Genomic DNA, 26,981 nt, shown 5'->3' with positions numbered 1-26,981 from the left:
TTATTTACAAAAAAAGGCCAAGGACACAAAAGTGTCTGTAGTTGAAGAATCACCCATAGGCCTATCTTGGTTTTGCTGATGTGATAATATGCGCTTACATGATGAAAAGAAACCGAAAACGCTTTATATCCGTCAACTTCTTTCTGCTTAATGAAAATATGTGCCTTGGAAACATGTAGTTGTGTTAATCACTGGATGTCTGATCCAAATGCCATAAACTCTGATCAGAAGAAACAGAAATGGCCCATAGTATGTTTTAGGAAACAGTAATACAGCGATAGTCTGGAAATAGATTTATCGCATTTGCCTATTCCCCCCTCTCATAATTACCCATTTATCTTTTATTTAATATAGACTCCACACTACATAAACTACTGCTTTAAAATCATCGTTAAAATAGAAATTGACTCGTTTATAGTCAGTGATGTGGCTCTTAAAAGAGCCGTTGGGGAGTGACGCGCGTGCACAGCGGCGGCGGGTTTAAGCGCGCTCTCCGCGGATGCGGCGCGCCAGCTGGATGTCCTTGGGCATGATGGTGACTCTCTTGGCGTGGATGGCGCACAGGTTGGTGTCCTCGAACAGACCCACCAGATAAGCCTCGCTGGCCTCCTGCAGGGCCATGACAGCGGAGCTCTGGAAGCGCAGGTCCGTCTTGAAGTCCTGGGCGATTTCTCTCACCAGCCGCTGGAAAGGCAGTTTGCGGATCAGCAGCTCGGTGGACTTCTGATAGCGGCGGATCTCCCGCAGAGCCACGGTCCCGGGCCGGTACCGATGGGGCTTCTTGACGCCGCCGGTGGCGGGCGCGCTCTTCCGCGCTGCTTTAGTCGCGAGCTGCTTCCTCGGGGCTTTGCCACCGGTGGATTTACGAGCGGTCTGCTTGGTTCTTGCCATCGCTGCAGTTTCTACTCTCTCGGTCCTGCTTGCGCTGGAATAAATGCTTTCTGTTACACGCCTCCTGCTTTTATAGCATTGGACCGTCACGCGCTCACAGTGTCGCGATGATGCAGAGGCTTGTGATTGGCTAGTGTGTGACGCGCTTATGACTGCTAGCCAATGACTGCGCGTTTCCTCTTTTCAAGCAAGCGGAGGGTTTCCCGCTCAAGACGCTTTGTTCAGTCGTGGACTATTTTACTCATCATTCAGTGTAACAAAGACATCCAATATTAGTGTAGAGGGGAAAAAAGAACACACACACAAAAACACACACACAAACACACTGCACACACACACACACACACACACACACACACACACACTGCACAGGTCAAATAGACCTATATTCAGTCTGTCCAATGGTTGATACAACACAGTATCCCACTGGTCACAATTGTGACCGATCATAAAACACACTTTTTCACACACTTTTCCATGAACATTTCTAAAAATGATGATTGATTGTTTCAAAGGGATACTAATGACACATGATTTGGATATTTTTGTGTCTGGGAAAAATTTGGGATTAAATGGGTTAAAGGGCAAAAGACCCTCAGTAACTTTGATCAGTTTCTGTTACACTGGAAATCTTATGAAGCGATGTATAGTTCATGATATTGGATAATCAATTAACCCGGCCTCCAGGCAACATAGTCTATTTTAGTTTATTTTTATTAAAATGAGACATTTATTGACCAAACCTTTCTCAGGGGAGAAATACTAATCAATGAAAGTGCATAAAGTGGTCACATGACCCACAGGGGTCCATTCTGTGTCTAGTTTCAGCACATGAGCACAGGTCACATGCCTCCATATTCTCCCATTGAAAAAATAGCATTTTTTTACTCATTTGCATCCAGTTAATTACCCACATAAAATATGAGTCACCTTCACTGGTAAGTAAAGAAGTATTTTAAAGAACTTTATATATCATCAAATGTTTTAGAGGACAGAACAGAAAACTGTGTTGCCTCAAGGCCATACCAGACATACTGTTGGATACAAATATTATATTTGTAAGGAAAAGGGTTAACATTATCTAAATATATTTGCATTTTTGCATGATTTTGTAATGCACTTAGAATAGTAATTCACATACTAAATCTGCACATATTATGATCTGCACATTTTCTGTAGCACCTAAAAAGATATAAAACAACTGCAGTCGATGTGATGAGGAAGAGGAGGATATAGTGACAGTGAATCCCGCAGGATGAAGATGGAGATGATGGAGATAACTTGATATGATGGTTTGGTAATAATTGTGTTCCTCTATGGTACAATTTTGCCTGAGAGCAACAGCTGGATATGAAATGTTACTTTTTTAGGCTTAGCTCCAGTCTATTTAACGGATCTTCTATCACCCTATAATCCATCGCGCTCTTTAAGATCAATAAATTCGAGGCTTTTGGTCATACCTAGGATATCCAGATCAACCAAAGGAGGGAGAGCATTTTCACATTTAGCTCCAAAACTCTGGAATAGTCTTCCTGATACTGTTCGTAGCTCATACTCGCTCTCCCAGTTTAAAACTAGATTAAAGACGCATCTCTTCAGCCAAGCATTCATATAATACTTTTAATCTTACAGTTAATTCCGACCTCTAGTTCATAAACGCCAGAGGAGAACTGGCCCCGACTGAGCCTGGGTTCTCCCAAGTTTTTTTTTTCTCCATTAGGTCACCTGATGGAGTTTTCCGGTTCCTTGCCACTGTTGCCTTTGGCTTGCTCAGTTGGGGATATTTGGGGATATTTAATTTAATTAATCAATCAACAATACTATTGATCAGCATTACCAAACGTGGACGTTTCCACTAGAAACAAACATTGATGTATTATTTTAACTTATTACTGTGAAGCTGCTTTGATACAATCTGTATTGTGAAAAGCGCTATATAAATAAACTTGACTTTATTAAATATTGAATACATTACAAGCTTATTAAATGTGTCAGTTTAAGTGTCTGGTTAAAAAAAAATTAAGGATATAGTTAAATATTTATTTTGTATAGGTTTAATCTCAACCTATTGAGGTTATAATGTTTATAGTTGTCTACAAATACAGGGATTAAAGTGAAAAAAATTCTTCTGACTGAATTTTTTTTTTAGGCCAAGTCATATTCCTTGAACTTTTTAAATAGTCGAGACCAATAGTGTTTTAAGGGGAGACGTTTTAAACCGCTTTAACATTGCCAGTAGGCGTAATTTAAAAGCTATTTTAATTTATGAAAACCAGGCAGGGAGCATGTGTACCGTAGAGCACGAATGGCAGCATTGTGATTTTTTTAGTCCACGAACTAAAAGGCTTGCCATTCTCCCCCCATTTCGCTAAGCCTTCCCCTTTACTTAAACTTTCGTTAAGTAAAGGGGAAAAGTACTTGTGTGTGTTAACAAATTTTGTGTAAACATGTGTTATAATTTGCCTATATATAATATATAATAAAAAAAAAATAAAAAAATAAAAATAATAGGCAAATTATAACACATGTACACATTTTTTTAACACACACAAGTACTTTTCCATAAATTAGTACTTTTCCAAACATAAATTGTAAGAATATGACTAATAGTAAAGACTAGTACTAATAAATAAACATTAGGCCTATGCTAAAGCTATTAAATAGCAGTCCCAAACTAGTTTTTGTTAATACAATGTTGGTATGAGCCACTACAGTTATTTAAAAATATAAAAAATAACACAAAGAAAAATAGTGGCATTTTGGGGTTAATATGGAAACGTACTCGGTTACTAACGTAACCTCGGTTCTCTCTAGAAGAGGGAACGAGTACTGCGTTGAAAACGCTAGGGGAAAAACTCTTTTTCACGAAATACTGAAGCAAAAAATTATAATTTTTTTAATTTTTGAAATAATGTAAAGTGCGTTGCAGCAGCACACAGCCATGGGCGAGACGGCTCGCTCGCTCATTGGCTGCTCTGCGGCAACTGCATAAGCCTATCGAGCGAGGCCTGTGGTGACGTCAGGCCAATGAGGGCGCTTCGCGCCCTCCTCGCCACTTCCCGCCGAAACGGGCGTGGCTTAGCCCTATAAAGGAAGCTCGAAAAGGCTGATTCACTGATTTTATTCATCGCCGAAGCGAACCAGAGTGAACCGTACGCACGGCCAGAAAACGCAGTACTCGTTCCCTCTTCTAGAGAGAACCGAGGTTACGTTAGTAACCGAGTACGTTCTCTTACGAGAGGTCTCTCGTACTGCGTTGAAAACGCTAGGGGAACCAGTGCAAAACGCCGTGCGTACTGTGATTAATCACCCATAAACCTGGATACCCAGGATTTATCAAGCATAAATCACTAGAGGGACTCACAGAGAGTCCTGGAACAGGAAGGGAACCCTTCTGCCCCTATATGGTGACGTCCACTGACGCAATAACATGACATCACATAGACAAGGCGGGGAGCCTGAACTAATGTGGGAATTTGTGGGTCTTACGCAATACTGCCCATATGATAGCCGGCAGCGCACTGCGCTCGCGACCTCAGAGTCCTAATCAGACCACTGATTCGGTTATACCGACAATAGCTTAGCCTGTAGAGCGGGAACCTCTAGGTTATAAAACCTAATAAATGTAGACGGCGAGGCCCAGCCTGCCGCCATACATATGTCCTGTAAGGAAATCCCACTAGACCAAGCCCACGATGAGGCAACGCCTCTCGTGGAATGCGCTCTGACACCCAACGGGCACTGAAGACCCTTGGCAGTGTAAGCTAGCGCTATAGCATCGACTATCCATCTGGATAGGCTTTGTTTCGAAACAGCCATTCCCTTGGAACGTCCACTGAACGAGACAAATAGCTGCTCAGTCTGTCTAAAGACAGAAGACCGAGACACATAAGCTCTCAGGGTCCTTACAGGGCAGAGAAAACTTGAGTCCCCTTCCTCGCCTGACACCGGCAGGGCAGACAGGGAGATAACCTGAGCCCGAAACGGTGTGTTGAGGGATTTTGGCACATAACCATGCCTAGGTTTGAGTATGACTCTTGAGTCACCTGGCCCAAACTCTAAGCACGCTGCGCTCACCGAGAGCACGTGCAGGTCACCTACGCGCTTCACTGAAGCGAGAGCCAACAAAAACACTGTTTTGAATGACAGATGTTTGAGGCTAACCGTTTGGATGGGCTCGAAAGGGGGACCTTTCACGGCCTCCAAAACTGTAGAGAGGTCCCACATAGGGACTGAAGGAGGTCTGGGAGGATTCAGCCTCCTAGCTCCCCTGAGGAAGCGGATGACTAGAACGTTCCTTCCTAATGACTGACCGAGCGTTGTTTCAGAGAACGCTGCGATAGCCGCCACATAGACTTTGAGCGTGGAAGGGGCTCTGCCCTTATCCAACAGCTCCTGTAGGAAGGAGAGAACCTCCGTCACCTCACAATCGAGGGGTGAATGACCCCGAGCCGTGCACCAGCTGGAGAATACTGACCACTTTGAGGCGTAAAGCCGTCTAGTTGACGGTGCTCTAGCCTGAGTGATAGTGTTTAGCACCCCCACTGAGAGATCAGCGGGTACCCGTTGAGCGCCCACACATGGAGGGACCACAATTCCGGGTGAGGATGCCAAATCGAACCCCTGGCCTGCGAGAGGCAGTGTCTGCTAGCTGCATCAGAACTGGGAACCACGACTGGTTCATCCAGAGCGGCGCTACGAGCAGCACTGAGCATTTTGTTTCCCTGATCCGTTCTAACACCTGAGGCAGGAGGGAGACGGGGGGAAAAGCGTAGAGCGGACAGCGCGGCCACGTTCGGGACAGTGCGCTCTCGCTCTTGGAAAAGAACGCGGGGCAGTGAGCGTTTTCGCGGGACGCGAACAGGTCCACCTCCGCTCTGCCGAATCTCTCCCTCAACAGCTGGACTGTTTGCGGGTGTAGAGACCATTCGCTCGTAGGAACGTTGTTCCTGGACAGTCTGTCTGGACCCAGATTCTGGATCCCTGGCACATGCACTGCTCTCAGCGAGCGCAAGTTGCGCTGAGCCCATATCAGGAGGCGTTCCGCCAGCCTGTACAGGTTTAGGGATGTGAGACCGCCCTGGCGATTTATATAGGACACCACAGACATGTTGTCCGAACGGACTAAGACGTGTTGGTCCTTGATTTGGGGACGAAAACGCGTCAGCGCGTTGTCCACTGCCAACATTTCCAGGCAGTTGATATGTTGGAGCTTTTCGCGTTCTGACCACAGGCCGAAGAACGCTCTGCCCTCGAGCAGCGCTCCCCATCCCGATGTGGAGGCGTCTGTCGACACAACTATCACTCTCGAGGAAGTCCCCAGGCTTACACCTAATTGGTACCAGTCGTTCATCATCCAAGGTTTTAGAGCTTCCACACAGCTCTGATTGACCCTGAGACGCAGCCAACCGGATGCCCACGCTCTGCGCGGTACTCGCGCTTTCAACCAGAACTGCAGAGGGCGCATGCGGAGCAAGCCCAGCTGGAGAACTGATGATGCTGAGGCCATAAGACCTAGCATCCTCTGAAATTTCCTGAGCGTGCCGGTCGCGCCACAGCGGAAAAGTTTCGCCGCGCGCTGAATGTCTAGCACGCGCTGTGGTGACAGCCGCGCTATCATAGACTGTGAGTCCAGAACTGTGCCCAGAAACGAAATCGTTTGACTGGGGTTCAGCGAACTCTTCGTCCAATTGACTCTGAGACCAAGATTCTCGAGGTGATCGAGTAAAATGGCCCTGTGCTCCACGAGCTCTGATCGCGATTGAGCTAGAATCAGCTAGTCGTCCAAATAGTTCAGCACTCGCATGCCTCTGAGTCTGAGAGATGCGAGCGCTGCGTCCATGCACCTCGTAAATGTACGAGGTGCCAGGGATAAGCCGAACGGCAGGTCTGTATACTGGTATGTCTGGCCCTCGAAGGCGAATCTCAAGTATCGCCTGTGACGTGACGCTATCTGTATTTGAAAATACGCGTCCTTCAGATCTATCGACATGAACCAGACTCCTCTGCGAATATGCGCGAGGATTTTTCTGGTCGTGAGCATTTCGAAACTGCGTTTCACTAATGCTTTGTTCAGCTGTCTTAGATCCAGTATGGGTCTAAAAACCCCAGTCTTTCTTGGGAACCAGAAAGTATCTGCTGTACAGCCCCCCTTCGCTTTGAGCTTGAGATACAGGCTCTATAGCCCCTTTGCTCATCAGTTTTGATATTTCGACACAAAGTAGATGTGCTACTTCTGAATTCACCGTAGTTTCGACGCGCGCTGTGAAGCGGCGAGGACGTTGACAAAACTGTAGCGAGTAGCCTCTCTTTATAATGCCTAGCACCCACTCCGACACCCCTGGAAGCGCTGCCCATGCATCTGCGTGGTTGGCTAAGGGTTGGATGCGAAGCGCGCTCTGGTCGCTGGGCGACAGGAGCGCTTCGGTGTGCTGTAACATAGGCGTTACGCCTGTGACATTCGAGGCGGGGAGCGCGCTGATCACAGCGGGCAGAGCGCTCGCCCTCGACCCTACTACGGTGCCTAACCGAGTGAGGGAGGGCTGAGCGAGTCCCGTAGGACTCATGGTGTCTGTGAGTAAATGTGGGCGCAGGGGAGCGGGCACATTACTGCTTTGGACGCGCTGTCTGCCTGAGCAGAGCGAGCGCGCGCAGGTTTCGTTTACAGAAACCGTGTGGCATGTATAACATAGTGTTTGTGGGCACTGGGTAGTGGGCACGTTTACTATGTTGGGTGCGCGATCGTGTGAAGGGCTGTGCTTGAGCGTAGGGATGGGCACTAGACAGTGGGCATCTGCTCTACACTTGAAGCATGCGAAGCGCGCTCTGCTCGTATGGCGGCAAAGGCGCTCTGGTGCGCTGTAATATAGGCGTTATGCCTGTGACATTTAAGGGGAAAGCTCGCTGAGTATTATCCACACTAGCGTTTGTTTGCAGGCATGCGGGTAGCACAACATGCAATACTGACATTTTCAGACGCCTGAAAATGCCAGAATGTGAGAAGAGTGGATATCGCCCGGTTTCAACGGGGCTAAAAACACTCCATTCTCCTTTGCCAGTGACGCACGGGAACCGTAGAAACGGTGTTCGGTTGCAGGCAAGCGGGTACTACGCGCCTGCTGGCTGCAAAATGCACCCCTGCAGTCGCCCTCAGGGGACTGACAAAGCGAAGCATTGGCGGCATAAATATATGCGGCTAGACCGGGAATCGAACCCCGGTCTCCCGTGTGAAAAACCTATAATCCCACCACTGAGCCACAGGGGGATATAGGCTTGTATTCTTCTGCGTTGCTGGCAAACGTGCGTGTTTACAACAGACTCGCTTGCTGCAAATGATATTTCCAGTCACCGAACAGGGAACTGAGAAATGGCCAGCACGGCCAACGGCGGGACTAAGAACACTCTTTTCTCCTTTCGCCGGTGAATGACGCGCGCAGAGGCAGGGTAGTTTTTCTTGTAACGTAAAGAAAAACTAACCCCGACCGTCCGCTTCCAGGAGGAGCAGCCTCGGAGAAAGATGCCAGGTGAGTCCTCAGAGTCACCATAGGCAATTGGCTCGGAGTGAGGGCGGTCGCCGTCAGCGAGCGCGAGATCCTCTAGGATAGGGGGGCGTCTTGAAAAAGACGCCCGGCTCTTTTAGTGTAAAACACAGTATATAGAGAAAGGATATAGGCGCCGGATAGCGCAGCAGGTACGGCGGTGAAGGCGGCGTTGGCCAGCAGCTTCTGGAGTGGCTCGTCCCGCTGAGGTGCTTCTCAGACGACGCGTTGCTTCTCTCGTGATCCAACGATGCGTGAGCTTCGCTGAAGAGATGAAAAATCAGTGAATCAGCCTTTTCGAGCTTCCTTTATAGGGCTAAGCCACGCCCGTTTCGGCGGGAAGTGGCGAGGAGGGCGAAGCGCCCTCATTGGCCTGACGTCACCGCAGGCCTCGCTCGATAGGCTTATGCAGTTGCCGCAGAGCAGCCAATGAGCGAGCGAGCCGTCTCGCCCATGGCTGTGTGCTGCTGCAACGCGCTTTACATTATTTCAAAAATTAAAGGATAATTTTTTGCTTCAGTATTTCGTGAAAAAGAGTTTTTCCCCTAGCGTTTTCAACGCAGTACGAGAGACCTCTCGTAAGAGAACGACAGTTACCATGGTGAATACACAATAATAACACTGTTAATGAAACATGGAAACTGCTCCTGGTGAATAGAATGAAAATCATACCTGCATTACTTTTATTTCGTGTAATTTACAACGTAACGGCGTTGCATGCTCGTAGTTTCTTTTGCACTTGATCAGTGTGCGCTACGAATAACTTTACAGGATAACTGCTGACAGGACAAGAAAGTCCTTTTTTCTGAGGTGAAAGACTTTATTTCAGCGTACACTTATGTCACTGCCTGGTAGTTCCTATTGTGCTGGGTTTTCTGAAGTAGTCATGATTCGCCTCTCATAACATAACATGCTCTAAACACGCACGCAGAGTGGAATAGGAGGAGCGGGGGCGCGGGGAGCAAGGATCACAGCGCAAATTTGAACTATATATCGATATATGCGATATGGTCTAATTCCATATCGCATTTCAAAAATATATCGATATATTTTTTATATCGATATATCGCCCAGCCCTACCTGCATTATAAGTGTGTCCATGGTAACTGAAATATAGTTCTCTACCTCAGCGCTCAATTGTAGCCTGACATGCACTTTCCGTGAGCGTAATTGAAAACTCGGAGTGGACCATAAGCGAAGTGATTACAGAGTGCTTAGAGTGGAGAGAGGAACGTGCTTTTGCTCCACTCCAGGCTTTGATCACATCCCCCTCCGCAGGGTGAATAAGCATCTTTCCTTAATTTAAGACCTATTCAAACTAAAATTAAGACATTTATTACACTATTTGAGAAATGAAAGCCTATTTACAGCCTTAAAATTATGAAAAGTGAATTTAAGACATTAAGGACAGACTGGAACCATATTGACGGAAATCTGTCATAGACTTGCTGCAATTAACGGAAATCCGCCGTAGCGACGGAGAACTTTAATCCCTGCAAATATAATCGCCCTCTGTCAGATTGAGTGAGTGGCTCTTAAAAGAGCCTTTGGGGTCCGCGAGACCGCAGCGCTTATTTGGCCTTGGCGGGCTTCTCGGTCTTCTTGGGCAGCAGCACGGCCTGGATGTTGGGCAACACGCCGCCCTGAGCGATGGTCACTCCGCCCAGAAGCTTGTTCAGCTCCTCGTCATTGCGCACCGCCAGCTGCAGGTGCCGGGGGATGATGCGGGTCTTCTTGTTGTCCCGAGCGGCGTTTCCAGCCAACTCCAGGATCTCCGCGGTCAGATACTCGAGCACAGCCGCCAGATACACAGGAGCTCCGGCGCCGACGCGCTCGGCGTAGTTGCCTTTGCGGAGGAGCCTGTGGACACGGCCGACAGGGAACTGCAGCCCTGCCCTGGACGAGCGAGTCTTGGCCTTCGCTCGAGCTTTGCCGCCGGTTTTGCCTCTGCCGCTCATTTTAACAATCAGCTTCTACAATCTCCACAGTGGAAGAACTGAATGAAGAGCAGCGGCTCCACACCCTGTCTTTATACGAGAGCGCCAGTCGCCCATTGGCTTAGAGTCTGATAGCATTTCAACCAATCACTGAACTTCCCTACAAAGCCCCACCCCCCTTTCTGGCGGGAATATTTATGCGTAAGTTTGACAAAATAGATGAAATCATTGAAATATGGTAGAATATTCAAATAGGTACAAAAATGGATATTATAAAAGTGCTTCACCCTCGTCACCACACTGTATATTCTGTGCAGATTGACCTGATACTGTACAGTATTGTGTTCCTGTGTAATACTGGAGTTTTACCACTGCTTATTGTTTCTGGGTCATTCTAAGGAAATGTCAGTTTTTCTGTCCCTAGCCTTTACAGAAATATTACACTTAAAAAAAAACACTTTAGGGTTGCAATTTCTTTACATTTTAAAATAAAACAATATGTTATTTGAACAATTACACCTTCTTGAGCCATCAATATGGCAATATTTGATTTTTATTAATTGTATAGAATTCCAAGCACCACAGAAGTGCTCGTCCCCACAGTCATGTACAGAGGGAAAATCCTTTATTTTGAGGTCAATAACAGGTTTTTACACTATTTAAAATACAATAATGTATACATAACTATCAAACAAAACAAAATGCTGAATAAATATTATAAAATTTATAATGAAAGTAGTGGTCCCCTGGAGTTGTGTCACTGGTGTTACCGTTAAACAAAAATCTCTTATTTTGAAATAAAAATCACACTGATGACATCACTCGACTTCCTTCTTCCAATTCCTGAATATCTATGAAGAAAAGCCCATGGTAGATCCACTGTCTCTTTTCAGTTAGCAGAAATCTTCTCATTTATCTCATGATTTCATATGAAGCTTTTAGTTGAACTCACTGGTATGACCTACTTTATTGTTAGGTAATTGTAAAAAAATGAGAATACAAATGGATTAAACTACTTAATTTAGTTAGTATACCATGATTGACAACATGTGGTTTGTTACCTTGCAGCAGCCATTTTGTAAAATTAAATTTTCATGAAAATTGTCACCAGTGACTCCCATTTATAGATAAACTTTATTCAAATCTATTCATTTAGATTATATGCCAAATGTAACAATTTAGTCTCATCTACTTAATTATGGTTGAAGAATAATGATCTTTGGTCTTATGTGTGTCATTGGTGATTCATTGTGTTACTGTCTTTTTTTTCTCACATTAAATACAATGCCACATGTGACATGATAATAATTTTACATCCATTTAATTCTGCTACACTCAAAAGTTCAGATTTAAAGGATTGCATCATTACTTGATTTTAACTGGTTTTCAAATATTTTCATGGTAGAGCAGATGAACTAACCTCATTCAAGCACACTTTTAACAAACCCGATTAAAATAAATAAAACATAATCTCCTTATTTGTTGCACTTTTATTATTTTTTGGTAACTCTGACTACATGTGCTGAAAAAAAATATAAATAATATTTCATAAAAACATTTAATATTGCCAAAGAAGTAAGGTAACACCAGTGACAAAAAAAAAGAAGGTACATGTGGTCTTTAAATAAATGCACAAAAAATATACAAAAATCATTAAGCTGTCATTTATGCCTATTCATAAAGTCAAATGGTAATCTAATAATGTGGTGTAAGTTTAAATGTTAGAAAAAGAAATCAATTTTAAGACATCTTGCCATACCAAAAGTGGACATTTCTGTAGAATGACCCAACTATTGTCACAATTCTCCAGTGTTATATTATGCCAGTGTGTGTATATATTTATATTTTGTGCTGTTATACATCTTATTTTAACTGTGATCAGTCTGAACCCTCATTAGCTTTTTGGCCTTTTTATGATTTGTATAAAAATGGTTTGAGTTTTCTAATACTAGGTGACTTATCTTTGTGTTTTACATGGTTCAGATTGCATGAATCCCAGTAGTTTAAAGTCACATATGGGCTTATTTGCTTTCAAAATGAACAAATGATTAAAATACACGAGTTTTGCTGTTTTCTCAGAGTCAGTGGGTGGCTCTTAAAAGAGCCTTTGATGTAATGAAGCACAGGAGGTGTTTATCTCTTCTTGGGAGCTCCTCTTTTAGGCTTGGCGGCTTGAGGCTTTGCCGCCTTCGGTTTCGCCGCCTTGGCCTTCTTCGGGCTCTTGGCTGCTTTCTTCGCGGCCGCGGGCTTCTTCGCCTTCTTGGGGCTCTTCGTCGCCTTCTTAGCGGCCTTGGCGGCGGGTTTCTTGGCCTTCTTGGGTGATTTCTTCGCGGCTGCGGGCTTCTTTGCTGCGGCGCTCTTGGGCTTCTTGGCGGCGGCGGGTTTCTTGGCCGCGGGCTTCTTCGCTTTAGGAGCCGCGGGTTTCTTGGCCGCGGGCTTCTTCTTGCTCTCGGCTTGCTGCTTGTTGAGCTTGAAGGAGCCCGAGGCGCCGGTTCCCTTGACCTGCACCAGAGTCCCTTTAGTCACCAGGCTCTTGATGGCGATCTTGACGCGGGAGTTGTTCTTCTCCACGTCGTAGCCGCTGGCAGCGAGCGCCTTCTTCAGCGCGGCGAGAGACACGCCGCTCCTCTCCTTGGACGCGGACACCGCTTTGACGATCAGCTCGCCGACGCCGGGACCTGCTTTCTTGGCTTTCGCAGCGGACTTCTTCTTGGGCGCTTTGGCCGGGGCGGCAGCGGCCGGGGCGGGGGCGGTTTCTGCCATAATCTCTCTCTCTCCGATCGGATAATCTGCAGCTTTCAAACACGGTCTGCTTTCAGCAGTGAATGACCAGCGCACGAGCGGCGCGGCGCCTTTAAACAACACATGAGAACCTCGTAGACTCAACCCGCGCGCTCGCTGTCTGTGCGCGTCCACGAGCCGCTGACTCTTGTGTTTTCTTCTCTTACATTTGGGCCAAAACTGGAGCGATTAAATAGTTTGTCGCAGTCAAAACAACGTGAACAGCAAGCAGAGGTTCTGGGCTTTCATTAGAGACTAAAATACGCGAAGAGGAAATGTTTCTTTTGCCTCCATCAGATCAAATCCAAGGCGAGCATCAGCCACGGGGAAAAGCCGCGAGTAAATGTAATGGAAAGTTTTACTGTAAAAGAGTGTAAAAGTGTGAAGGCGTCCTCTGTGTGTTCAGCAAACAGTCTGAAAGAGACTTTAATGAGATCAGCATCAGTGAGGGTCGAGGGGAGGCTTTGACACAGATGGTGTTTTGGGCCGCTTGAAGCACAATAACATCATCCAGAGTCTGTCTGTGACTCTCATCTCTGGCCTTATAATCATCATCATCATCATCATCGTCATATACATATATACGTCTGATCACACAGTATTAATGTTTTAACTTGTTTTCATAAGCGGATTGTACATCATATGACGTAAAAAAAAAAAAAAAGTAAATCGTCAACCGTTGAAACTCTGTATTGCATTTCTCATGTCATTGCCTCCTCAAGATTATTTCCTACATAAGTCTCTTTGGATAAAATCATCTGATAAAGGAATGAATGTAAATAATAAAGCATAGGTCACTCATTGTAATATTTTGATTTAACCACTATTAAAATGTAATTCATAAAACAGTGATAATATTTGCTGTATGATATATTTGGGGTTTTGGTCATATTTAGGCCATAGTTTTCTGACCCAGGAATATATTTTTCTTACTCTTGTTCTTGTGGAAAGAAACACTCTCATGACACACAGTAATTATATTAACCATAATTTTCCTCATGTTTCACTATATTAGTGAGGATATTTTGTGATTCACATGTAAAACCAAACAAACTCCATCTCTCTTTAACTCTGAACCAAAACTGAGAAACTTCTCAACCTAAAACAACAAACTTTAGACATTGATGCGCTTAAATTGATATAATTTTGCTATTGAAACTGATTAAACAATGATAGAGTTATTTTATTCATAAACCAACAGTATTAGTGTTTCCAGCTTTGTTCGGTTGGACTGAGATTTTGACGACATCAGTGACACAAGGTTTTAATAATGCAAATTACCCAATTACTGAAGCTTAATGTTGAACTAGATGCACTTTTCAGAACTGGCTCTATAAATATTACCAGCCAGTCAGATTTCTTACTAGTTTATTAAAAACAAAAAATGTTCTATGACCTTTATAGTGTGTCAAAAATGTCCAGTCAATATAAGCTTGCTGGTCCACAGATATAAAGCAGAAAGACCGTTTAAAATGACTAAATTATAGATAATAATGAAAAGCAAAGGCACAATCTAAAGCAAACAGAGGAAGAAAGTCCTGCAATAAAACACACATGAACACAGTCCCATATTCCTGCCATTTATTGTTCTTGTAGAGCCTAAATGTACAGGACTCCTGTTAATGTTTCTTGCGTAAACTTTATGATGCATGAAATGTATATTTTATCTAAATTTGTGACTTGGCGACCCTACAGTTACACAGATGGATGTGTTTAATGCTTGGAAAGGCTGGAAAACAACATCGTCTTAGGAAGATATTTTGATAAAGAACGAAAGCAGTGTTTTAACTTTTCAATAATTGATCTCAAAATTCTCTTTTTCGCTAGTCTCTTAAAAAATTGTATGTAAAAATATTATTATTACATGTGCTGAGGTATAGGCCGTTTATTTTTGACACATAAGATAAAAATGAATTCCACTGAAATATTTGAATTTGACCTGGAAATGTGAAGTCTACAAACTGGTGTAAGTCATGTTTGTCTACACTGAGCAGTTTAGAGCTGATAGTGTGACATCTTTATAAACAATCAAGCAGTTTCTGTGTATATCACTTTATGTGAGTGAACTGAACATCCATGCAGATTAAATATAGTATATACGCTTCGTTGAAGATTTAGGTTCATTTGTTATGCTGAAATATGGAGAATTATGAATCTGTAGTTTTGGAGAATTTATGGCAATTTGTTGTAGTGTCAAACATAATCATTAAGATGCTTCACTACCACTGAAACTAAATGTGGGAGAATTTAGCCCCAATATATCTTTCAAATGCATTTAGAGCCAAACTGCTAGAGTTTACTGATAATACTTATCGACACTATTAAAACAGACCATCAAGACAAAAAAAAAAAATTATATATATATATATATATATAGGTTAGTCTTGCCAGCATTATAAGCCCTTTTCTAGGATAAAGTGAGTGGCTCTTAAAAGAGCCTTTGTGTGCTCGCCTCCTCGGCTCTACTTGGAGCTGGTGTACTTGGTGACGGCCTTGGTGCCCTCAGACACGGCGTGTTTGGCCAGCTCTCCGGGCAGCAGCAGACGCACGGCGGTCTGGATCTCTCTCGACGTGATGGTGGAGCGCTTGTTGTAGTGAGCGAGACGAGACGCCTCACCGGCGATGCGCTCGAAGATGTCGTTGACGAAAGAGTTCATGATGCCCATCGCCTTGGAGGAGATGCCGGTGTCAGGGTGAACCTGCTTCAGCACTTTGTAGACGTAGATGGCGTAGCTCTCCTTCCTGGACTTTCTGCGCTTCTTTCCTCCCTTCCCGGCGGTCTTAGTGACGGCCTTCTTGGAGCCCTTCTTAGGCGCGGACTTGGCTGGTTCAGGCATGATGAGGAATGATCTCAGAGCTGACGAGTCAGTGTGAACTCAGGAGCGACTCTGAGGCTTTTATACGCTGCACTATGCTAATTTACAAGGAGACGCGGAGTCCTTCTGATTGCCTGTTTTCATTGGCCAAACCCGTAAACTCGTGTTTCACTGGACAACACAAAGCATCACGAGCGGATCGAGAGCCAATCATAGGCGGTTAAATGATAACCCCGCCCACCGTCCCATGTTTGAACGACACAGTTTCCTTTGTTTCATTTCCCGCTCTTTTTATTAATAGTAGTTTGAGAAAATTAGCTTTTCTAGACAAATATTGTGCACCATCGTGTGATTAAAACATCTTATAAACACGTTTAGGGAGCTTGGAGGAAAGAGACCAATAACAGTCTTTTTTTTTTCTTTCATTTTCTGAAATCCTAATTTTCTTTTTTTCTTTTTGTAAACCACTTTTTAGCATCAGTAAATAGATACAGATTGTGTAATACAAACATAATATTTTAGGTATCATCTGTTGGGTAAAGAGAATGAAAAACTGCTTAAAGTCTAATACATTACTGTGAAACTTTATGATCTCATTAATAAAGTTGATTCTTCATCCAGAAAACAAAGGACCTTTTCATGCATGAATTATGATAACCTCAGTCAGGATTTTTTCCTAACATGCATAACATAATCAGATTACTTTTTGATGTAAGGAGTAAAGTAATGCATTACAAGTGACGTACATTACTTGTGATTACTTGTAATGTACATTATGCATTTAATCGCATTGCTTTTTTGATGTTAAAGGGCTCCTATTATGCCTCTTTTCATAAGATGTAAAATAAGTCTCTGATGTCCACAGAGTGTGTATGTGAAGTTTTAGCATAAAATACACACATTTATGTTCAAACACCATGTAAAAGTGAATTTTGCAAAATAGGTGCCCTTTAATGCAAATTATATTCTAATAACATAAATACATTTACAGTCAGAAAAGTATTTAAATAATACAGTCACAGTAATAGTACGACCTGTAGCTGAAATATAGCTATTGATCCACGATGTCCAATTTAGTGCACAGATGATTAATCAAAATTTCCTCCCAATAACTGTGAAATGACTCATTAGATATTGCTTGATGGTACAACAATTATTATTATTATTATTTTATTTTTTTGATGAACAGTCTGAAAGAGACTTTAATGAGATCAGCATCAGTGAGGGTCGAGGGGAGGCTTTGACACAGATGGTGTTTTGGGCCGCTTGAAGCACAAGAACATCATCCAGAGTCTGTCTGTGACTCTCATCTCTGGCCTTATAATCATCATCATCATCATCATCATACACATATATACGTCGGATCACACAGTATTAATGTTTTAACTTGTAAAAAATGCATTTAATCGCTCATATTACAACATCAAAAACATGTTCATTGTAATAAAGGATTCGCCATTCATCTCATACCGTATGGAGCATGTGAATGGAAATGATGGACATTATTGTGTTAGATGTTGTTGCTTATCAAAATGAGTTGCTTATCTTTTAAAGCAAGAGACAGCACGGGTCATAATTTCATTTTAACCACTACAAATGCTAATTCACAACATAGTCCTGTATTTACAATAGTCCATTATGTGAGAGATATATATTTAGACAGATTGTTTTTCTCTTTTAAATGATGCTGTGAACTGAAAGATGAAGATAATGGAGTTTACAGGTACAATCTGAATGGAAATTGTGGCCCGACTAGATTTGGTCCGGTTTGTTCCAGTTTCAGCCAGATCACTCGATCTTCCATCAGATGTGCTCAGACTATAACAGAAACATTCAATTATGTTGAAACAATTCTAATGTTTTGTTTTGCTGGGTCTGTTGTGCGTAAGAACTTCTTCTGCCGAAACCTGAAAACATCAGGGCCAAAATATGAACATTATTCTAGATCAGTGCTTCTTTATCCTGAACTCTTGATTATTGCTGATGTAATTTGAAGAGCTTATTAAATTGTTGTTTTACCACTTCAGTTCAACAATGTTTTACACATATTGACTATCAGAGTCAAAAACCACAACGTTAAATGAATAGTTAGGAATCCATTTTCTCTTATCATCTGTTTTGTACACATTTGATATTTGGTTTAATGGCGGTTGGACTCTGGACTGGAATGTGAAGCATTAATGGGAAGGAAAAAAACCTAACTAGTTCACTTTGTTACGACCCTGCGCTTTCTTTCCTCGCCTGCTGGTGGTGTTATGATTCAGGAGAGTGTGGGAGATTGCACACACCTGACACCGGTTCACTACTTGATTGTGGAGAGGATAAAACCTTGGCCTCCACCACTTTACTTCACTTCGTCCAGGGGATTGACACCCTCTGGAGAAGTCACTTTTTGGCGTACCTTTATTTATTCACAACCCATACCAACCTTTTCTCTTCCCCATTTGGATTATGATTTTTCCCCTTTGATTTTGAACCCTAGACTTTGTTATATTAATTTAACTGTATTTTGAAGCCAAATAAAAACTTGCAAGTCATTCAGTGTACTTGTTTCCTTTATGTTGCGGTCGAAACGAGCTGGCCGTAACAACTTTAAAATGAAAACTAGCCCCTGATTTACTCTCCCTCTTCCATAGGTGTAAATGACATTCTTCTTTCTGACGAAAACATTCAGTGTCACATTAATAAACACCCTGACGCTTCAGAGCTTGATAATGGCAGTGAATTGCAACCATCAGTTTGAAGCTCAAGAAAGTGCATCCATGAATGAACTCCACAGGCTCCGGGGGTTAATAAAGGCCTTCTGAAGCAAAACGATGAGTTTGTTCAAGAAAAATATTCATATTTAACACGTTACTAAGTAAAATTCTAGCTTAACGACCATACGCAGTCTACTTGCGCCGACGTCAGAAATAGCGTAGTGCGTAAATATTAGCAGTGCGTCGCATAAGTTAAGTGTTACTTTAGACCCAAGTGGAATCTGTGTGTTTGTTTGGCCAGAAGCTAGTTATATTACTTTTGGCCAGAAGCACTGTTTTTAATATAAATATTTTTCTTACACAATGTTAAGCATATTTGATAGTATAAGTGGCAAAGCCATGTTAAATAGTCTACGCAGTGACGTCATTAAAACGTGCGTGCACTGTGTATGTTATGAGCATGTGCAAAAATAAAATCTGTGGTCGTGAGTTCCCAGACCAAAGAGACGATGGTGGTCTATCTGATTTTTCTCCCGTGAATAAGTTAATCATTTTGGTGACTGTGACACGCGAAAGACTGCTGCAGAAATGTCTAACGCTACACACAAACTCATGGCTTTGCTTCAGAAGGCCTTTTATTAACCCTGTGGAGTTCGTTTATCATGGATAGATGCACTTTTATGATGGATAGATGCACTTTTATGATGGACAGATGCACTTTTATGAAGGATAGATGCACTTTTATGATGGATAGATGCACTTTTATGATGGACAGATGCGCTTTTATGATGGACAGATGCACTTTTATGATGGACAGATGCACTTTTATGATGGACAGATGCACTTTTATGATGGATAGATGCACTTTTATGATGGACAGATGCACGTTTATCAGCTTTAAACTGATGGTTGCAAATCACTGCCATTATAAAGCTAGGAAGAGCCAGGATATTTACTAAAATAACTCATAACATTTTAAAGTGAACTACTCCTTTAATCGATTTAATAGAGTGAAGATGATTAAACCTATATCTTTCATTTTCTTGATCAGCTCCTCTCTTTCCTTGCAACTATATGCTCAATAGTCTCTAGCAGATTTGTAAGTATCTCAGATATTACATCTTGTATTGATGTTGACTTCATAAAGTATTTAAAGCTCAGGGTTCTCAAGTCTCACGCATTGGCCGTGACACACGCAATTCAACCAGTTCACACGCCACACGTGTTTCTCACGCTGAAAAGGCAATGCCAACCAAGTTGTCCTGCAAGCTTTATATATAACGTTATATACGAGGCGCGGGCACACAGAGTGACGTTTCCTGCCGCCAGCATATCTCGGCCAGATTGCGTTCGTTACTAGGCAACATAGATGCGCAAACACACGGAAGTTGACGGAACATTCTCGGCCACCGTACGTTCGTTACTAGGTAACCAACAACATCGCGCGAACACACGTCGTGATGGAGAAGGAGAAGGTAAGTTGGAAGAAAGCTCGTCTAACATTTTTAGGCTAGAACATTTATATAGCCCATCGTATATATTATTATTGATGCAGTCAAAAACTCTACAACTACTTTGCAACCACTTGAACCAGGCCAGAAGCTTTGGCTCAGTTTGTATTTCTTCATTTTATTTTAAATTATATATTATACTGTATAGTCTTTCTAGTTACATTAAGGCTACATGTATTAAAGCAGAGTGCTCTGGGTAATATTTTATATCCTGTCAAAACATACATTAAGTTAATCATTGCCATTGCATTTGTATTTTTAAAAGATGTCCCCCTACCCCTGTTATCAAGGCATCAAAATGTGCAACAAACACTTACAACCAAGGGCGTAAAACTTGGTTAGTTAAACTTGTGGCATATTTATTAATTTATTTATTTATTGAATAATTTGACCCCCGTAACCCCCGTGCAAATTACACGCATGCTTACAACACAACACAAAACACATTTCATAAGCTGGAGTGTGTACTCTTGTGTACACACACACACACACCCTAATACTCTAATATGTCATTTGTTCACAATGTCCCACCACACAATAAATCATTATACCATTTCGACTAGACACATTCAAAATGCAAAAAAGATTTGTTTTTCCAAACTGTTTGGAGCAATTTGTTATATTTGTGTAATTTTTGTATATTTGCAATTTTGAAATATAACATTAAAGAGTATATTTGATGTGATGTTGAATTGCTCTGTCATTTATCAGATTTACCAATTGTTATAATTTCAATTTGTGCTGGTTAATTATGAACAATGGGTAAAATGGGGGGGGGGGGGCGGGGCTCCATTACGGCTCCTCCCCTAACCGCATGTGATCTCACTCCAAACTTTTGATAAAACTTGAGAACCCTGAAGCTGACAGAGAGTCTGAGCAAATGTTATTGGCTTAACTTCCTGCACTCATTGAATAGCTAATAAAATCTCCATTCGCTAATAAAAACTGATCCTCTTCTGAATGCTGACTCTCTCTCTCTGAATATATGAAGCCGAATGATGATTCTCTGATGCATCTGTGGATATATGAAGCATTGAGGAGTTTATCTACACACTGTTGAACAACAACCTCCTTAGGTGCAGATTTAACATTCTTAACTTGTAGATAAAAATAGACTTGAGGTGTGGGAAGCAACCAATATAAATAGTCTTACAATAGAGGGACTAACTGGAATTTCTGTAATATCCAGATTCATAACATCTCTAGTTGCTGTCCTACCAAAAATGTGTGACATTATCATTCACAAACCAGCACTCGTTTAGTATTTCTTCTTCTTCTGTTGATGTTTTGGCGGAAACCAGCTTATGGTGCATATTCCCAATATTCCTACTGGGATGGAGTGTGAGGTGATGATATCATGGGAAAATAATAATAATAATAATACAAAAAGCAAAATCGACCCATATTCTATTATATAACTTTGTTATTTTCAGGAAACTTATTCGAGCTTTATAACCTTTATAAGAAGTGTTTAGTACATTCTGTAATGTCAGAGAATTAATGGCAGCAGATTTTAATTCCTCTTTCTCCTCTTTCTCTTCATATGCCCTACAGTTATTCAGCACGTGCTTTACACTGGAAGTCCACAATGATTACACTGACCGGATTCATGTTTTCATCATCTGGAGTGATTTATTAAGAGTAGAGGTTTCAATTCTCAATCGAGATATAACCATTTCCATTATCATAATCAGTTCTTACATGGCCAAATTGTTTATGTATATTATACAATTGTTGTCCTTTGTTTCCTTTATCCCATCTCTCTGACAGCTACTTTAACTTAACCTTTAATTTCTGATTTACTCAAAGGTAAGTGTGTGTCTATATGTGTGTGCTGAAGTAAATTCTGGCACACATACAAATTTGACTCCAATTCTCATTTGGCAGATTCTATACAAACTTTGTAGGACTTAATAAAACTTGCCTAGATTCAGATTTTCCATTCAATATAATTGTAAGTGCAAGTTGTATATAAGTAGTGTTTGATTTCTTCCACCCACTGTAAGGCTCTCTGAATAGCAGCCGTCTCAGTTGCATATACTGATATATCAGTTATTTTTGCAGATTCATATTTAAAGTGAGGAATATACATTGCAGCGTCTGTCTCTTTTGGAACATATTTCTGGTTTTGATTTATTGGCTTAAGCATTTGCAAATAAACTGTTGGCATTGAGAAGAGCCACTGTGGGCTAATATTGATATTACTGATGCCTATCTGTTGAGCCTGCTGTCCAGCCAAAGCTATTCAGATATGTCTGCTCATATTCCCAGCAGTTTTCCAATATGTGTTTGACTAGGTGAATTGTAAAAAGACATTTAATACCAGTCAGTGCTTTTAGTATTAAACTGCATGGTTTTAACCGTCACAAAAACTTGCGCATAAATATTCCCGCCAGAAAGGGGGGGTGGGGCTTTGGAGGGAAGTTCAGTGATTGGTTGAAATGCTATCAGACTCTAAGCCAATGGGCGACTGGCGCTCTCGTATAAAGACAGGGTGTGGAGCCGCTGCTCTTCATTCAGTTCTTTTCCATTGTGGAGATTGTAGAAACTGACTGTTGAAATGAGCGGCAGAGGCAAAACCGGCGGCAAAGCTCGAGCGAAGGCCAAGACTCGCTCGTCCAGGGCAGGGCTGCAGTTCCCCGTCGGCCGTGTCCACAGGCTCCTCCGCAAAGGCAACTACGCCGAGCGCGTCGGCGCCGGAGCTCCTGTGTATCTGGCGGCTGTGCTCGAGTATCTGACCGCGGAGATCCTGGAGTTGGCTGGAAACGCCGCTCGGGACAACAAGAAGACCCGCATCATCCCCCGGCACCTGCAGCTGGCGGTGCGCAATGACGAGGAGCTGAACAAGCTTCTGGGCGGAGTGACCATCGCTCAGGGCGGCGTGTTGCCCAACATCCAGGCCGTGCTGCTGCCCAAGAAGACCGAGAAGCCCGCCAAGGCCAAATAAGCGCTGCGGTCTCGCGGACCCCAAAGGCTCTTTTAAGAGCCACTCACTCTATCTGACAGAGGGCGCTTTTCTTTGTAAACGATTATAAATACTGCAATCTCAATAGGTTGAGGATAAGAATTTAAGAGTTGCAAATTTAGTCGCAAAACTAGATATCCAATCAACCCAATTGCTGTGCAAAATATCAATGACAAATTATTTGTGGTGTTTTTTTCTGATCACTATAACATCAATACATTAAAAGTATGTTGTAACATTATACCACCAAGGATAAATTAAAACGTTTGACATTTTATATATATATATATATATATATATATATATATATATATATATATATATATAATTTTTTTTATATTTTTTTTAACAATTCTTTAACCAGACAGTTGAACTAACACACTTAACCAGTTTTTTATATTACATATTTAATGAAAAGTAACATTTCATATCCAGCTGTTGCTCTCAGGCAAAATTGTACCATAGAGGAACACAATTATTACCAAACCATCATATCAAGTTATCATCTTCATCTCCATCATCTTCATCCTCATCTCCATCTTCACTCTCTCCCTGCAGGATTCACTGTCACTATATCCTCCTCATCCTCATATGTGCAGATTTAGTATGTGAATTACTATTCTTATAAGTGCATTACAAAATAATTCAAAAATGCAAATATATTTAGATAATGTTAACCCTTTTCCTTACAAATATAATATTTGTATCCAACAGTATGTCTGGTATGGCCTTGAGGCAACACAGTTTTCTGTTCTGTCCTCTAAAACATTTGATGATATATAAAGTTCTTTAAAATACTTCTTTACTTACCAGTGAAGGTGACTCATATTTTATGTGGGTAATTAACTGGACACAAATGAGTAAAAAATGCTAATTTTTCAATGGGAGAATATGGAGGCATGTGACCTGTGCTCATGTGCTGAAACTAGACACAGAATGGACCCCTGTGGGTCATGTGACCACTTTATGCACTTTCATTGATTAATATTTCTCCCCTGAGAAAGGTTTGGTCAATAAATGAGTGTCTCATTTTAATAAAAATAAACTAAAATAGACTATGTTGCCTGGAGGCCGGGTTAATTGATTATCCAATATCATAAACTATACATCGCTTCAGAAGATTTCCAGTGTAACAGAAACTGATCAAAGTTACTGAGGGTCTTTTGTCCTTTAATATCTGCTCTTACTGAACGATCCTGTGTTTTACATTATCTGTGTGTGTGTGTGTTAATATCTGGCTGCAGAGTTTTTATACCGACTGTAATGTGATTTTGTTTTGATCCGAGATCTCCACAACCACTGAGAATTAAGGCGAGTATTTCAGAACAAATAAATAACGCAATGTGAGAATAAAGCCTATGGATGTCTTTGTTACACTGAATGATGAGTAAAATAGTCCACGACTGAACAAAGCGTCTTGAGCGGGAAACCCTCCGCTTACTTGAAAAGAGGAAACGCGCAGTCATTGGCTAGCAGTCATAAGCGCGTCACACACTAGCCAATCACAAGCCTCTACATCATCGCGACACTGTGAGCGCGTGACGGTCCAATGCTATAAAAGCAGGAGGCGTGTAACAGAAATCATTTATTCCAACGCAAGCAGGACCGAGAGAGTAGAAACTACAGCGATGGCAAGAACCAAGCAGACCGCTCGTAAATCCACCGGTGGCAAAGCCCCGAGGAAGCAGCTCGCGACTAAAGCAGCGCGGAAGAGCGCGCCCGCCACCGGCGGCGTCAAGAAGCCCCATCGGTACCGGCCCGGGACCGTGGCTCTGCGGGAGATCCGCCGCTATCAGAAGTCCACCGAGCTGCTGATCCGCAAACTGCCTTTCCAGCGGCTGGTGAGAGAAATCGCCCAGGACTTCAAGACGGACCTGCGCTTCCAGAGCTCCGCTGTCATGGCCCTGCAGGAGGCCAGCGAGGCTTATCTGGTGGGTCTGTTCGAGGACACCAACCTGTGCGCCATCCACGCCAAGAGAGTCACCATCATGCCCAAGGACATCCAGCTGGCGCGCCGCATCCGCGGAGAGCGCGCTTAAACCCGCCGCCGCTGCTGTGCACGCGCGTCACATCCCAACGGCTCTTTTAAGAGCCACATCACTGACTATAAACGAGACAATTTCTATTTTAACGCTGATTTTAAAGCAGTAGATTTTTATGTAATGTGGGATCTGGATTAAATAAAATAAGTGTGGGCAATTACGAGGGGAAAATAAGCAAATGTTGATTTCCAGACAACGGCTTATCCTAAAACATACAATTGGCCATTTCTGTTTCATCTGATTAAAGTTTATGGCATTTGCATCAGACATCCAGTGATTAACACCACTAAATGTTTCCAAGGCACATATTTTCATTAAGCAGAAAGAAGTTGCCGGTTATAAAGCCTTTTCTTTTCATCATGTAAGCGCATATTATCACATCAGCAAAACCAATATATGCATGAACATGTGAAAGTGAATATTATCTGGACAAGGTTTTTAGATATTGCCATCTTTGTGGGGACATAATGTCTCTATAATGTTGGATTTACCAGGACGGACACACACACACACACACACACACACACACACACACACACACAAAGAGGCATAAATAGAAAATTTTCACAGATGCCACTATTCGCAATTTTACTATAAACAATATTGTAATTTGATGTCTTGTGTCCCCCTTTGTTTAATTAGCTAAACTTGTAGAACAGCACTGTTAATTATCAACCAGTACTACTGTAAATCATATTATCTGAATTTTTTAATATATATATTTAATAAATATTTAATATATAACAAGGGAAAGACTCCTGATCGGGATGGCGGTTTAATGTTTCGAGCTCTATAGTTTGGGGGAGGGGGGCGCGCATGTGACGCGTCGCTGGTTTCTGTCAGGTCCTGTAAGCAAGTATAAAAAGCCTCCCTTTAACATTTATTCTTCATTATCACTTGGTCAGCTCAACGATATTGTGTAATATCATGTCTGGAAGAGGCAAAGGCGGGAAAGGGCTCGGAAAAGGAGGCGCGAAGCGTCACCGTAAAGTTCTGCGCGATAACATTCAGGGAATCACCAAACCCGCTATTCGGCGTCTGGCGCGCCGCGGCGGCGTCAAGCGCATCTCCGGGCTGATCTACGAGGAGACTCGCGGAGTGTTGAAGGTGTTCCTGGAGAACGTGATCCGCGATGCCGTCACCTACACCGAGCACGCCAAGAGGAAGACCGTCACCGCCATGGATGTTGTTTACGCGCTGAAGCGACAGGGACGCACCTTGTACGGCTTCGGGGGATAAACGCCTGAAACACGAGAAACCGACGAACCCAACGGCTCTTTTAAGAGCCACACACTCCCGCACTTAAAGAGCCCATGATTTAACAATGTCAACTTTAAGAAATGTATTATTAGCTTTTGTATTGAGTATTGACTAAGTTTTTTGTCTAAAGTTTGGCAATGTATTATATTGAGACTATTAACATATAGTGAGACCTTAAATATAATGTGAATATCACTTTTATCCATTTGCAAATGCAAAGATGTATTTTACAAAATAAACAAAGACAATTAGGTCAGAAATGGTACCAAATTAAGTTATGTAATTTTATTTTTTCTCACCAAAATAGGCTTTTATTTCCTACTTCTGTAGTTTAAACAGCTTTATGGTTTCATGAATCAATGAAGTTCTGAGGAAAAGCTGTTTTTAAAGGGAGTATGGCTGTTATTAGACTCTTTTCTCCAAAACTCCTTCAAATGTGATTATTTGGGGTTTTAATTAAACGATAGTGCACAATATGTGTCTAGAACCACTTATTTTATCAAAATATTACTAAAATCAATCAATAAATAAAGAGCGGGAA

The 26,981-nt window shown here is 42.3% G+C and overlaps 7 protein-coding genes across 7 annotated transcripts; 3 read left to right on the top strand and 4 right to left on the bottom strand.

Annotated features, from left to right (window-relative positions):
• Positions 1 to 4: 4 nt before the first annotated feature.
• LOC311080335 (histone H3.2) lies at positions 5 to 915 on the bottom strand. The gene has a single exon (XM_084110251.1). It carries the CDS (start codon positions 889 to 891, stop codon positions 481 to 483), a length of 411 nt encoding a protein of 136 aa, XP_083966377.1. The 5' UTR covers positions 892 to 915; the 3' UTR covers positions 5 to 480.
• A 9,042-nt stretch (positions 916 to 9,957) lies between these two features.
• Positions 9,958 to 10,400, bottom strand: LOC311079836 (histone H2A). The gene has a single exon (XM_084109566.1). It carries the CDS (start codon positions 10,385 to 10,387, stop codon positions 10,001 to 10,003), a length of 387 nt encoding a protein of 128 aa, XP_083965692.1. The 5' UTR covers positions 10,388 to 10,400; the 3' UTR covers positions 9,958 to 10,000.
• Positions 10,401 to 11,943: 1,543 nt separating this feature from the next.
• LOC311079397 (histone H1-like) lies at positions 11,944 to 13,174 on the bottom strand. The gene has a single exon (XM_084108793.1). It carries the CDS (start codon positions 13,127 to 13,129, stop codon positions 12,500 to 12,502), a length of 630 nt encoding a protein of 209 aa, XP_083964919.1. The 5' UTR covers positions 13,130 to 13,174; the 3' UTR covers positions 11,944 to 12,499.
• Positions 13,175 to 14,729: 1,555 nt separating this feature from the next.
• Positions 14,730 to 16,011, bottom strand: LOC311079409 (histone H2B-like). Its single transcript, XM_084108805.1, has one exon. The coding sequence runs from the start codon at positions 15,982 to 15,984 to the stop codon at positions 15,610 to 15,612; it is 375 nt and encodes a 124-aa protein (XP_083964931.1). The 5' UTR covers positions 15,985 to 16,011; the 3' UTR covers positions 14,730 to 15,609.
• Positions 16,012 to 22,720: 6,709 nt separating this feature from the next.
• On the top strand, positions 22,721 to 23,163 carry LOC311079407 (histone H2A). The gene has a single exon (XM_084108803.1). The coding sequence runs from the start codon at positions 22,734 to 22,736 to the stop codon at positions 23,118 to 23,120; it is 387 nt and encodes a 128-aa protein (XP_083964929.1). The 5' UTR covers positions 22,721 to 22,733; the 3' UTR covers positions 23,121 to 23,163.
• Positions 23,164 to 24,533: 1,370 nt separating this feature from the next.
• Positions 24,534 to 25,468, top strand: LOC311079404 (histone H3.2). The gene has a single exon (XM_084108800.1). The coding sequence runs from the start codon at positions 24,767 to 24,769 to the stop codon at positions 25,175 to 25,177; it is 411 nt and encodes a 136-aa protein (XP_083964926.1). The 5' UTR covers positions 24,534 to 24,766; the 3' UTR covers positions 25,178 to 25,468.
• Positions 25,469 to 26,091: 623 nt separating this feature from the next.
• LOC311079417 (histone H4) lies at positions 26,092 to 26,807 on the top strand. Its single transcript, XM_084108813.1, has one exon. It carries the CDS (start codon positions 26,108 to 26,110, stop codon positions 26,417 to 26,419), a length of 312 nt encoding a protein of 103 aa, XP_083964939.1. The 5' UTR covers positions 26,092 to 26,107; the 3' UTR covers positions 26,420 to 26,807.
• The last annotated feature ends 174 nt before the right edge of the window (positions 26,808 to 26,981 follow it).

Source organism: Abramis brama, assembly GCF_963993115.1.
Source record: "Abramis brama genome assembly, chromosome: 3".
Lineage (NCBI taxonomy): Eukaryota > Metazoa > Chordata > Actinopteri > Cypriniformes > Leuciscidae > Abramis > Abramis brama.
Note: the sequence above shows the minus strand (reverse complement) of the source record. Positions and strands in the feature narration are given on the sequence as shown.